Genomic DNA, 13,892 nt, shown 5'->3' on the forward strand with positions numbered 1-13,892 from the left:
AATATTTACGTACAGTTGCCAAATTCACTGCCTTTAACTTGTTCTCGCCCGTAACTGACCCTCAAATTACTCCTTTTACATTCATTATCCATGGGATAAACCCAAAGAAGACTAGATTGGGCAAGATGCTCAAAAAAATTTAATGGATTCAAGACGGAATTGAACAAATAATGCTAGAATAAGGAAATCTTTTGACGAATCAAAATTTGTGAGGGTTTTCAACGGTAATTAATATAAAATAATCCAAACATTATTGTATTAATTTATTTATTACTAAATAACTCATAAAACATTTTTCAAATATTGACATGTGTTTTTAAATGTATCATTAATATTTAATATTAACAGATAAAGTGGAAAAATCAATAGGATTAAAATATTTGATATTTTAAGTTGATTGATCTCCTCAAATATAATTTACATATGTTAATTTTGCTCCAAAACCTTGATAATTTTCCACATTTTTTCGTATAAAAATAGCTTAAAAACACGATTAAACACTTTAAAGAGATCAATAATATCAAGTCAATTATCTGGACTTAATTCTTAAGATTTCAATTCACTTACCAATTTAAAATAATTATAATAAAAGCACTACTTAGTAAGTAAAAAATATTGGTAATTATTAATTTGTATTACACAATTCACATTGAAATTTTTGACATTTTTACTACATATCTATAATATGCAAATAAATCAAATAAAGACATATAAGTAGACCCACCCTGCATAAAAAACATATGTAAACCTTGCACAACAAGGTAAGATGACATTTAAATAGCTACTGAAAATTTATATATTATATAAACTAGTTTTAACAATTAGATCACATTAAATTACAAAGTAGATCGTTCTGATGATATTTGAATTTTAACATTATTAGTGGGATGTGAGGACCATTTAAGAGTTTCGAAATACCGCGTTTCTCTAATTGTTTTTATTAACCAAACAAGTACGACCTTGTTTCATAAAAATATGTTTCAAATGAATAATTTAGTACATTTACGGGTGAATTTAATTGTAATGTCGTGACTTACGTGAAATTCAGTCCATATACGAAGGGAAATAATAAAAAATAAAATCACACTGTAAAATTTATTTGAAACACAAAAGAATTACAATTAAGGCACATATGGACGTTAAAATTAGTTATACTTAACCAGAAATTGACAAGGGTGTTTATTAATCTGCAAGGTGACAAATGAAAATGGTGAAGAAATACAATTTCTGGTTAAAATGCAATATCAGTTAAAGATAGGTATATAGCAATATGAGAATCTCAACAGAATTTAAATTTAAACTTTCTATGTACAAAGTGTGATTTTTTTTATAAAACATTTATTACAAAGTACATTAATCTACCTTATATTAGACTAAACACATCAATAAGATTTTAAATGTTCGAACCATACAACGGAGTTGTATTATTGTCAAGAGCTAAAAATTGCTTGTTTCTATTTTCAACATGACTTTCTACCAGACATTTATTTTATAGATGCATGAAACTTGTAAAGATGCAACGTCAATATGTCAAGGAAAATACATAATACTACTGTCTGCATTTCTATCATATTTTAAGTCCTTATAATTATAACAAACATAAGCTTTCGATAATACAAGAAAAAATAATAGACTGTCGATAAATAAATAATTTATTCATAAATTAAAAAAAATATTTTACAAAAAATTGTATACATTGATAAAACAATAAAAGTATAAATATTATTGGAGATTTAAAAGATATCCTACTGATTTTACCAGTACGTACATGTACAGTTAGTTTTATAAATTTCATACAATAGTACACTATACAATTTTCTATACAATCTAATTATAAAGGGAATTTTGTACAAGGGCGATGGACTGAGATTTGGCCGTCCAAAAGATTCGAATATTAATCTTGGTGAGGATGTGCTAATTGGAAGCGCAAATTCGTGCCGATCAGTACACTGCAGCTTTTTGCAAGATATGTCCAGACGCCAGCCAATCCAAACCACCCCCAAACAACAACCCAAATCTCAACTCTAGTCAAACTATCTGATAGTTTTTGCTAAAATAAAAATCAATTATCTACATCGTACGATTTCGAAAGTGATTCGGATTGAACATAGGCTCTGCTATTTTAACGAAGATCTTGAACGTCACAATTTAGTATTCGCCTCTTTTGGACATCTCCGATTATAATTTAAAAAGATTTCGCACGTTGTGTGCAAACACATTCACGTTTCACCTAATTTGCAACCGAAAGAGACATTTTTGCTTTAATAACATCAACATTACTTATAAAAAAAATATACATTCATTCTACTGCTACATTACAAGGATGGCCATCATGTTCATACAAATGCTGATTTTATTACACATATAATCTATGTTAGAAGTTCCGCATGAAAAGTGAAAGCTAGAAAGAACCACTGCAAACTTAACATCTGAAGCCTCAGATGATTTCGAATTTGGATCAAGATATTGCAGTGATTTTTTTTGGCTTAAGTGAAAGTATCACATCGAACATTATATATTGAATGCAGACGGCTAATAACAACGTAAATTTTGTTACACATAAAATAAAACTGTGATAGGAATGTTGTGATGCACGTATGAAACCAGAGAATGTATATTTTAAATTAAAACTGACTTATAATAAAATATAATATCGATTATGAATACGAGTATGTACAGTACAGTGCAAAAACTAAACAACCTTCAATACTGTTTTAACGTACACGAATTAAAGCGATTCGATTACAACGGAATAATAAAATACATCAGATTCGTTAATTAACGAAAGATCCGACCTAAAGTGTCTTTGGTTCGTTTTAAAATATAGGATCAAATCCGATAAAAATGGAATATTCACACGAACTATTAAAACTAATAAAACAATGGAGAATTTCTTCGTTATATCCATTTTTAAATAAAAATCTTAAAATAAAAAAAGAGGTTATAAATGGAATAAAAATAAATTATTACTCACTAAACACACTTTGAAATAAATATATATTACAAAACAAAATTAAGTTGCTACTCATTGAATATATTTTAAAAAATTCCTAATGGAAAATGAGTTCATAAAGGAACTAATTAATTTTTAAACACACTAAAAAGATTCATATAACAAAAATGAGTTTATAAATGAGACATATTTTCTTAACATTGTTACTCATTAAACATATTTTAAGTATGTATTCTTAATGGAAAAATTACTTAATAAATGGAATGGAGTTTTTGCTCATTAAACACACTTAAATAAAAAGATTTCATACAATAACAAAGGGTTTATAAATGAGACATATTTTCTTCAAGTTTTAAGTTTTTTCAAGAACATATGTTAAATAAGTATTCGTACATTTATTCAAATTGTTACTCATAAAACACATGGAAATAAAAAGCTTTCATATAACAAAAAAGGGTTTATAAATTAGACAGATTTTCTTTGAATTGTTACTCATGAACATATTTTAAATACTTATACTAATAGAAAAATGATTTTATAAATGGAATTACAAGTTGTTACTCATTAAACATATTGTAAATAACTATTCCTAATAGAAAAATGATTTTATAAATGGAATAAGAATTTCTCCAAATTCATGTGAATTAAAATTATGTATATCATCCTCTTCAAGATAAAATGTTCAACACAAGTTAAAAACTGATTTGACTTTTGATGCACATTTTAGCTTGAAGAAAAAAATATATTAATACCAACGTTTGTCAATAAATATTGTAATACTGTATATAATATCGGTCAATATTGGAATTCACCATCAGATCGAATCTTAGGAGAGGAACTAATAATTTGATCAATAACAGTCTTTTAAATCAATGTACCTTAAATACAAGATACACAATTAGTATAAACAGTTACTTAATTTTTGTTTAGTACTGCATAAATATGTGTAAAATAAAATAATTAAATAGTGTGAATTATTCAGTATATAACAATATAAAATATGATAACATTGTTAAAAACAAATACGCCGTGCCACAAAATTAATACGTCGACAACAAACCAACTAAACCTCGTTTCGTTTACGCAAAATGTACAATAAACTTTTGTTCGAGCATTCAAATCACAATTTGCCGTAGAAATTTGTCAGTCTTCGAGGAAACACCATTTTGTCGATGTATTAATTAACAACGGTCGGCGCGTGCAACAACTAAAGCTTGATTGCGTCAGATCAGATCTAATACGAATAATCAACTTTCGTTGCGCAATGTTATGCATTCGACACGAAAATTTACATTAGTAAAAACATTTACAATTATCACATTAAGGTATAAAACGGTTGAAACGGGAGCTTAGAGCCGCGGCTCGATCGTCTCCATACCTTCCGGGGATATTCTCAGATAGTCGGCGGTCACGGTGCCGTTCGCGGTGCCGTTAGCCGTCGGGAAAATGTCCGGCGCATTCTCGGTGGACGTGCACAACGTCTGAACGGCCAGATGCAGATCGAGATAGTCGTCGATGCAGGTCCATATGCCCGGCCGCTTGTTGTGGTACAGTTTGGCGTACATGTAAACGTCGATCTTGTCGTCGTGCAGCAGGTGCTTCTTCAGCGTCGTCAGTGCGCAGAACGTGGCCGCCTCCGTCCCACCGTATCTAGACAGAAAACGTGTTAAAAAATCTGTTTTTAAAATAATTAAATAAAACAAGTTAAAAGCACTTTTAAAGAATAATTTCCTAATAAATATGAATTAATACAAGAAGCAAGAATTACTGAACATATTAAGTTGTTACTCATTAAACACATTTTTAAAGAGTAAGATTGTGATAGTTAGTTAAGTTAATAAATATAAAAAAAAATAAAATTTTCTAATGACAAAATGAGTCTATAGTTGAAGCAAGAATTCATTCAAATTTTTACTCATTAAACACATTTTAAATTATAAATTTCTTCACTTAAATAATAAGATTTATTAATAAGAAAATCAATGTACAAATGAAATACGAATTATTCAAATTGTTACTCATTGAACACATTGTTACAAAATCCTAATAGAAAAATCAATTTATAGATGAAACAAGAATTTCTTCAAGTTGTAATTCATTGAATATATTAATATACATATATTGATACACTTTTAAATGAAAAGATTTCATATAGCAAAATAGTCTACATACACCATATAAATTTCATCAAGTTATTACTCATTAAACATATTTTAAATAATAAAGGAAAAATGAGTTTATAATAAAGAATAAGAATTTCTTTAAATGTTATACTCATTAAGCACATTTTTTATAAATTGTCACTCTCGCACTTTAAATATGAAGATTTCATAAAACAAAATGGTTTATAAATAAAAAATAAATAAATCTTCCTAATAAAAAAAATGTTACTCATTGGACATATTTTAAATAAGTATTTCTAATGGAAAAATGAGTTTTTAAATAGAATAAGAATTAAATCAAGTTGTTACTCATTAAATACTTAAAAAGATATCATTTAACAAAAAAAGGTTCATAAATGAGATATTTTCTTCAAAATGTCACTCATTGAACACATTTTAAATAATAATAATTAATGGAAAAAATAACTTTATAATTGGAATAAGAATTTTTTCAAGTTGTTTTACTTATTTGACATAATAAGATTTCATATAACAAAAATGGGTTTATAAATGAGGCACATTTTCTTAAAATTGTTACTCATTGAACAAATTTTAAATAATTAAATTATTTTAAATGGAGAAATAAGAATTTCTTCAATTTGAAACACACACACTGATGAATACACTTTTAAATAATATTATTTTGACTTACTTGTCTACAACAACAATTGGTCCATTTTGAATCACATTTTCTAGCACTATGTTGGGTATCTGATAGATGTCAGCAATTGAAGCGCCGCTGTGTGGCCAATTATTGCCGTGTATCATTCTCACACGTATCTCGTAGTCGTCTTGCAGCGATTGCATTATGAATTCCCTGGTTAAATATGTGTTGTGTATGAGCTCGTTCACTAATTTTACTTTAAACGATTCCGTATCGATGGTTTCTTGTTCGACTGGCCAGAACACTTCGAAGTCTTGGTTATCTAATATACTAAGCATTACAATTAATTGTGCATTGTGGTCCCAGACCATTTGCCAGAAGTCCTTGAATGTGCTGCGTAACGGATGCTGCGTGATTATGAACTCCCTCAGACTGTGGAAACCTTGAATCCATGTCGCGTTTATGTAATCGCTTCCGTCCTCGCCGGGCTTCGGGGTCAAATGCACCCTGGAACTCTCCACCGGCAATATATCTCTTAATCTATTCTTTGGCTGGTTTATCACTTTGTTCGCCGAAACTAGATTGAAGTCCTTACACTTAAAGCTTGTCACCAACTGAAACAAGACCGTTAACATTAAATTAATTCATATTTTCGATTAGTGACAGTTATATAAACGGGAACTTTCAGGTCTTTGTTAAATATAAACTACTAATTGTTATTGAAACCGTTTCCTTACTTTGAATTGTACATCCAGAGGCTTCCACAGTTCGCTCTGTCCCTCGGTACAGTTATTCTTCAATGCGTGAACGTATTTTGGGAAATTTTCTCGACTGATATTGGTTTCACCGGATTCGATAGCCTCGACGAGTGCGTCGTGTATAAATATGTACTGTTCTTCGGTCTGGACCAGGAAGTTACGTTGAGACCGGATGTGGCGTAGAAATCCGTAAATGTTAACCTCTCCTCGCGTTTTGATCTGTCTGAGCATCGCGTCCAGTACTATGTATGTTCCTGTACGACCGACTCCGGCACTGGAAACAATTACAGTTATTAATTATAAATAACAGAGAGTGGATGGATAGGTCCACATACCTGCAATGTACTATGATCGGTCCGGCGTCCGGGGGGTTGGAAAGTGCCGATTTTTTTACGAAATGGAGAACTGGAAGCGGATGGTCGGGGGTTCCATGGTCGGGCCAGTTAGTGTAGTGGTACTGATAGACGATCTTTTCGGTTAGTGTGGGTTTCTTCTTTTTAATCTGAAAGTATTTAAAAAACCACACATTAAATATGCTTAAATGTTATAGACTTTTTCAAACATTAAATATATTTTTAAATATTTACTTATAAGTAAAAAATAAATTTCTTCAAGTTGTTACTCACTGAACACATTTTTAAAAAGTAAAATTTTTACTCATGAAACACATTCTTAAGTAATAAAATTTCCTCATAAAAAAACTTTAGATGAGACAAAAATATGTTGTAACTCATGAACATATTTTTAAAGAGAAAGATTTTCTGATAGGATAACTAGTCTATAGATGATTTTTTTCTCAAATTGTAGGTCACTAAACATATTTTACATAAGATATTCTAGTACAAAATAAGATTAAAATTTATCCAATTTTTTACTCATTAAACATATTTTTAAATAAAAATATTTTCTAAGAAAATTAATTAGCATTTCTTCAAATTGTTACCCACAGCACATATATTTTAATTTGTAACTCATTAAACATATTTTATATAATAAGATATCTTATATGCAAATTATATAAATTATTCCCAATAAGAAAATTTTTACTCATTAAACACTTTTTTAATCAGTAATATTTCTTGATAGAAAAACAGGAATTTCTTCGACTTTTACTGATCACTAATACTCATTAAACACATAAATAATAAGATTACCTATCAGAAAGTGACATTAAAAATGGACCAATAATTTATTCAATTTGTTATTAATTAAACACATTTTAACATAATAAAAATAAATTATAAAAGATTTGTTGATGTTATCACTCCACGAATACAGTTTTAAAAAAATAAATCCTCGCAATAATAAAAATAAAGTTGCAAAAAGAAAGAGAAAGTGCCACACACCCAGGATATTCCCAAAATGTAATTTCCTAAGAAGTGAGCAAAGCACATTGCGGCTCTTTTATAAATAAACCCGCATTTCCCCAAATGAAGCCGTCCAGAGTACGATTTGATTAAAACTAAAGCCGAAAACTGGGTCGACCGGATTAGTTTTTAATAAATTATTAAGTAAATGCCATATCAGAAAACAATGGCCCGAATAAGGTATTTGATGCTAAAATATCGGACGAGGAAAAAGAAATTAATTGGACAAGCGGTCATTAATATTCCCCCGGGGGGATGATAATGAAATAAATGGCGGATATAGTCCGTACAAAAAAATATAATCAGGCTTTGTCTGTCGAAATTGATTTGGCATGAAAGCTTTTTTTAATATATTTACGCATCAATAAAATATAAGTTTGTTTACACGTAAGCTTGTTGCATAATACATTAGTTTAGTATTTATGTCACGACGACAATATGTCTTCCAATCGACAGAAAATTTAATTAAATCAACGCATTAAGTGAGGCAATTTGTGAAAACTTATGATACTAATAGAAAGTTTATTTATCGGAACTTTTAATGTGATTAACGTTATTTTGAACAACACTACAGAAATTACTGCAAACTTAATTGTTATTAAAATATTTACAAAACAATTACGTCTAAAGGTATTTTCTAGTTGGGTATAATTATGTAGCTGTTACTTAACATATATTTATTTAGGTGTGAACAAGATCTGTAACATTTAATGTAAATAAATAATCTAAATATTTAATGCAGGATTTGACCAGTTTTCATCTATAATTACAGACCAGTAAATACAACGGACGTTAATAATTTATGGAACAGGACTAATAGCTGTTTAGGCAAATTTAATTTTACCTCACAGAATATAATTTTCGACTATTAAAATATAATATTGATTAGTACGGGGGTCCATCTAAATGAAAGGGTACAATTCCAACCGTTTTGTTAATTACAACCCTTCTTGGAATCTCCTTGTAATTCAGACAATTAATTGAACAAATTATGGAAATGTCTATACAAACAATGAAGTTTGCGGTTCCATAGATGACACATCATTTAGGATGTGATGAATCATCAATTTATGATAATCGCAGTGAATCGAATAATTTTTACAAACCCGTAAGTGACGAATCTGCAAAGTCCTGATGGTGTAAGTCGCCATCACGTCCTCCTTGACCAGTCTAACTTGAATCACCCCGTAGGTCTCGGTACCCTCCTTAGGCCAGTACATATCACATTTCCTCTGCAACAGAAAAACCCGAATAAATAAAACAAATGAAATGAATGGTGACAACGTGCTTACCCGTCCACGTTCAACCAAATTGGTGATCATGACGATGATGTTGACCCGTTGCTCCCAAACCATGCGCCAGAAACAATCGAACGTCGACGGCAAAGGGCCTTGCGTGCCTATGTAGGCTTTAGACCATTGGAATCCGTCGATGTAATTCGCATTGATGTAGTCAATGTTCTTCTTCTGGCCGGGCATTTGCAACAACTGCACCCTGCTGTGATCATCTGGAATTTCAATTTTATGTGCAATCTATTCTTTGCGATTGATTAAAAACGGGCGCGGGGCGAAATTAAAATAGTTGCTGAGCGAAAAGTTTAAACGAATAGTTGTAAAACGGTTAACATAATGGTGAAACATGTTGGGAACATTACAGGGGTTGCACAACACAAACGGATTTCTTTTTATTTTTCATGAATTATTTAAAATAGCAAGGAAAAAATTAAGGCTACCATAAAAACATCTTTCACAAATTCCTACTAAATAATGCCACTTTTTGACAAAAAAAAAAAAAAAAAAACAATTTTTATTGATATTTTTAATATAAATGTCTTATTTTTTTCTTTTTATGCTATAGAAACATTTTTTCCAGCAAAATATATTTAATTTTACTCACCAGATGTTTTTTATATAAACAAAGATGGCGAATTTACATTAAAAATATCAATTAATAAAAAATTAATGTGCTACTGCAAAACACTGTTGCTTTTGAGGCAGTATTACTCTCCATAATTTGAAAAATGTGTATTTGTAATCTGCTTTCTTAATATTTTCTAATATAAGTGTGTCATAAACATATTTTTTATGTTTAAAAAACAATTTATGATTTCTTTTACCCATAAAAATTGCTCTGCTGGCGAAAGAGGTAATTATTTAATATTTATGACTTAATTTTAAAGTTCTTTTAAATAAACTGTCTTTCGAATATAAAAAATTCAAATCAATAAAAATCAAGCATGCTACGAAGAAAAACTTTTATTTTTGCAGCAATTTCTTTCAAAATCTAAGCATTATTCATTAAATTTGAAAAGTGTCTTTATAACGTATATTTTTATTTTTTTAATTTTCTAACAGATGTGTATGAACATGTCATAAAACATCTTTTTTATATTAAAAAAAATTATAATTTCTTTTTTTTTTCATAAAATTGTTCTGCTAGAAAAAAATATTTAATATTTATCACTTCATTTTAAAGTTTTTTCATATAAACTGTCTTTTGAACATAAAAATTAAAAATGTTTTGTGATGAATTCACACTAAAAATATAATTTAATAAAAATTAAGCGTGCTAAGATAAACAACTTTTATTGAGACAATTTCTTTCAAAATCATTATTCGTTAAATTTGAAAAATGTCTTTATAACGTACTTTCTTATTTTTTTATTAATATTTTCTAACACAATTATGTCGTAATATATATAAAAAAAATATTTCTTTTTTTATAAAAATTGCTCAGCTAGAGAAAAAGATATTTAATATTTATCTTTTCATTTTAAAGTTCTTTCATATAAAATGTTTTGTGATTAATTCACATTAAAAATATAAATTAATAAAAATAAAGCATTAAATAACTTTTATTTTTGCAGCAATTTATTTCAAAATCTAAGTATTATTTGTTAAATTTGAAAAATGTTTATATAACGTATTTTATCAATTTTTTATTAATATTTTCTAACATAAATATGTCATAAAACATTTTTAAGATAAAAAAATCTTTAAAATAATATAAGATTTCTTTTACTCTTAAAAGAGCTTTTTACCGAAAAATTTATTATTTAAAAAATATTATTTAACTTTAAAACTCTTTTATAAAAATATCTTGATCAAAAAATTAATAATATAAATTAAGTGTGTAAAGTAATTTCTTTTAAAATCTGAATATATATACCAAAATTGAATTAGTTTTTATTTTTTTATTGATATTTCTTCTACCCATGCGATTACTGCATTAGAAATATTAGTAAAAAATATTTTAAGCAAATTTATGACGTATTTTTTTCGTCGTAATTTGTAGGTTCATTGTTAGGAAAGATCGAATTATTATGAAATTACAAAGCTTTGTGACATACTTTTTTGATCAAGTGATTAAAAATTAAAAAAAAAAACCTCAAGCTTTTTTAATTAAAACTTCGGGTAAACAGAAGTTTGTAATACGATATTTATTAAGACGTCAAAGAAACCGAAAAAAAAAAAAAAAAAAAAAAATAAAAATAAAAAAAAATAATTGCATGTCCTAAACTGTCGGCAAATTAGAAGCCATTTGACCGTCTGCGCCTCAAGAGCCGGCTCCGTTCCCAACAATGGGGGTTCAATTCGAAAAGAAGGGACGTGAAAGCGACCAAATTAAAAAAAAAAAAGAAAAGAAAAGAAAAGGAAAAAAAGGAGTCGTCGTCCGTGTTTCAGCAGGCTAACGGACACGAGCTAAATCTTTAATGGACCGCGTCGCTTCGGTTTTAAAGCGGACGTATCCGGACGGTCGGACGGACGGACGGACGGTCCGCATAAATGGAAAACAGGCAACAAACCAAAATCGAGACTCACATGCGATGATGTTCAGGTACCGGTTCTTGGCCCTGTTGTCCGGATGCTGCGAGTACTCGGACTCGTGCTCGTCGGTCGTCGCCTCCGCCTGAATCGCCTCGTACTCCTTGCTGAAGCCGATGTCGCCGTCGGCGTGCAGCTCCTGCACGTGCCGCCCGAACAGCTGCACCGGTATCGCGCCCTTGTGCTCGCTGTTCGGCTCCGGGGGCGCGTTCCAATCGAGGGACGCGGTCGGCACGCAGCACGGCGGATCGTCCAGGTAATAGTAGGACGCGTGGAAGCATTTCCTGCAACAAATTCAAAAGGGGGTGTGGGTGAGTGAGTGTCCCGAGGGCGCGAAGCCATTACGATTCTGCGATTCCGGCAATGATATACGGCCATTGAGTGCCCGACCATTAAGACGCCTTCTTCAACTTCTCACGAACTGATACGATTTAGTTTTGTTATTGCGGAATTGGACGTCCGTAAAATCTGATGACTTCGTTAAAATTAAATATTAGCTAACGGAAAAAGTAATTTACTAAAATTGTGCAGCTTTTATGCTTTTTCTAACTATGCTATTTGTTGTTTTCCTGTTACATTGTTTTTAAAACATTTTTTGGGTTAAAAATGGCATTTTCAATTTATGCAAATACGCTTTAAAAGTTGAAAATCAATTTAAAAGCAACAGCAATGGCTTGTCACATTTATATTACGTTTGGAGAAGATGCTAGAAGTGATGATTTAGAACAATTTTGGTTTCGTTTAGTGACAATGAATGTATTAATGATGAACAACATCAAAGTCATTCTGAAACCTGTATAAAAGTAGAAATCAAGCAATATCTCATGAAAAAAAGATTAAATTCCGATGAATCAACCATTAGAAAGCTTCATGCAAATAAAAGTGGTAGAAATGGACCCACATAAATTTGTGAAGATAACAAAATTAGGTGTTTCATCTGAGCAAATTGTTGAAGCTAGTATATGGTGTTTAAAAAAAAGGGTTATCCCATAAAAGATTTTGGTCACTGTATGAGGAATTTTACATACTGATTAATACTAAGAGCAACAGTTTAGCTGCCAATTGACCAAGTTCATGAAAAACTGAGTCAAAGAAGAGTTTTGTTGGTCAATAGAAGAGGTATTCTATATTTTCAAGGCAAAACAGTGTTACATGTTGTATTAGAGACACAGGAGAAGCTTTAAAATGTAAAAGTTCTACCTCATCCACCAGATACAGACGAACTTCGATAACTTGATCATGATTTGCCACAAAATAATTGAAGTTTTGAGTTATTAAATAAAATATAATACTCATTTTCTAGAAATTTATCTAGTGATAAGTGTGGTTAAGTAGTAAGTGGAAGAAGGTTGCAGTTACTACTGGGATAGCCGAAAGGTTTGGTGTGTCTCATACATCAATTTTCCGAATATTACAATGGTAATTGAAGACTGGTAACTACACCCTTTTCTGTCCAAGATCCTTTTCTGAGACATTTATTTAACTTTAAGACACAAGAATCTTACTTTAGCACTTAGAAAACATCGAAGGTATTCGAATAACTATTGAATCAATTCGACAACGTCTTAGGGAAGATAATTTACAACCCCGTGTTCCTGCTCGAGGTCCCACATTAACCGTGGATCATCAGAGAGCACGTCAATTAGGGAGAAACGTATTGGAAAGTTCTCTTTATGGATGAGGTCTAGACTTTGCCTGTACACATGCGATAGACGAGTTTATGTGTTTCGACGGTCAAATCAGACACTTACTATATATACTCCTTTTACTGGTTAAATTTTTTTACTAATACAGGATAATCACATGACCACACACTGTGGTCTAAAATTATCTTGCTTCCGTTGGAATTGATACCATATTTAGGACAAGTTTGAGACATGATTACAGTCCCAAGAATTTGGAGAAAGAGGAGGATCTTCTACTACGAATTTGAGTATGAAGCTGTAAATCGAAATAGAAGTGGGAATGGTTAATATTAAATCATATTCATTATTTTATATAAAAATTTAGTTTAATTTGACCATTTTTTTAAGTAAATTACCATATATTTATATAATATAACTCGTAACATAAAAATAGAAATAGTTCTTGGAATTATAATAAACGGTTTAACTCTGAAGAATAACTTGCTTATAAAACAATTGTTGATTACAATAATAATTATTTAGTTGAATAAAAGTTAAACGTTAAAAACATAAATTACTTTTTCCGATAGCTAATGTAA

General features: G+C 30.0%; 1 protein-coding gene across 2 annotated transcripts in view; it reads right to left on the reverse strand.

Moving 5' to 3' along the window:
* Positions 1–3,675: 3,675 nt before the first annotated feature.
* LOC109601308 (tyrosine-protein phosphatase 99A) overlaps positions 3,676–13,892 on the reverse strand; it is a 106,868-nt gene continuing 96,651 nt past the window's right edge. For both annotated transcript variants that reach the window (XM_049968116.1, XM_020017540.2), the window contains exons 4-10: positions 11,666–11,952; positions 9,137–9,351; positions 8,951–9,076; positions 6,813–6,979; positions 6,457–6,751; positions 5,768–6,333; positions 3,676–4,603 (exon numbers count right to left, since the gene is read on the reverse strand). In XM_049968116.1, coding sequence (XP_049824073.1) covers positions 4,303–4,603; positions 5,768–6,333; positions 6,457–6,751; positions 6,813–6,979; positions 8,951–9,076; positions 9,137–9,351; positions 11,666–11,952 — 1,957 coding nt within the window. In that variant the 3' untranslated portion in view covers positions 3,676–4,302. The remainder of the gene's footprint in view (positions 4,604–5,767; positions 6,334–6,456; positions 6,752–6,812; positions 6,980–8,950; positions 9,077–9,136; positions 9,352–11,665; positions 11,953–13,892) is intronic.

This window comes from Aethina tumida, chromosome 1, assembly GCF_024364675.1.
Source record: "Aethina tumida isolate Nest 87 chromosome 1, icAetTumi1.1, whole genome shotgun sequence".
Classification (NCBI taxonomy): domain Eukaryota; kingdom Metazoa; phylum Arthropoda; class Insecta; order Coleoptera; family Nitidulidae; genus Aethina; species Aethina tumida.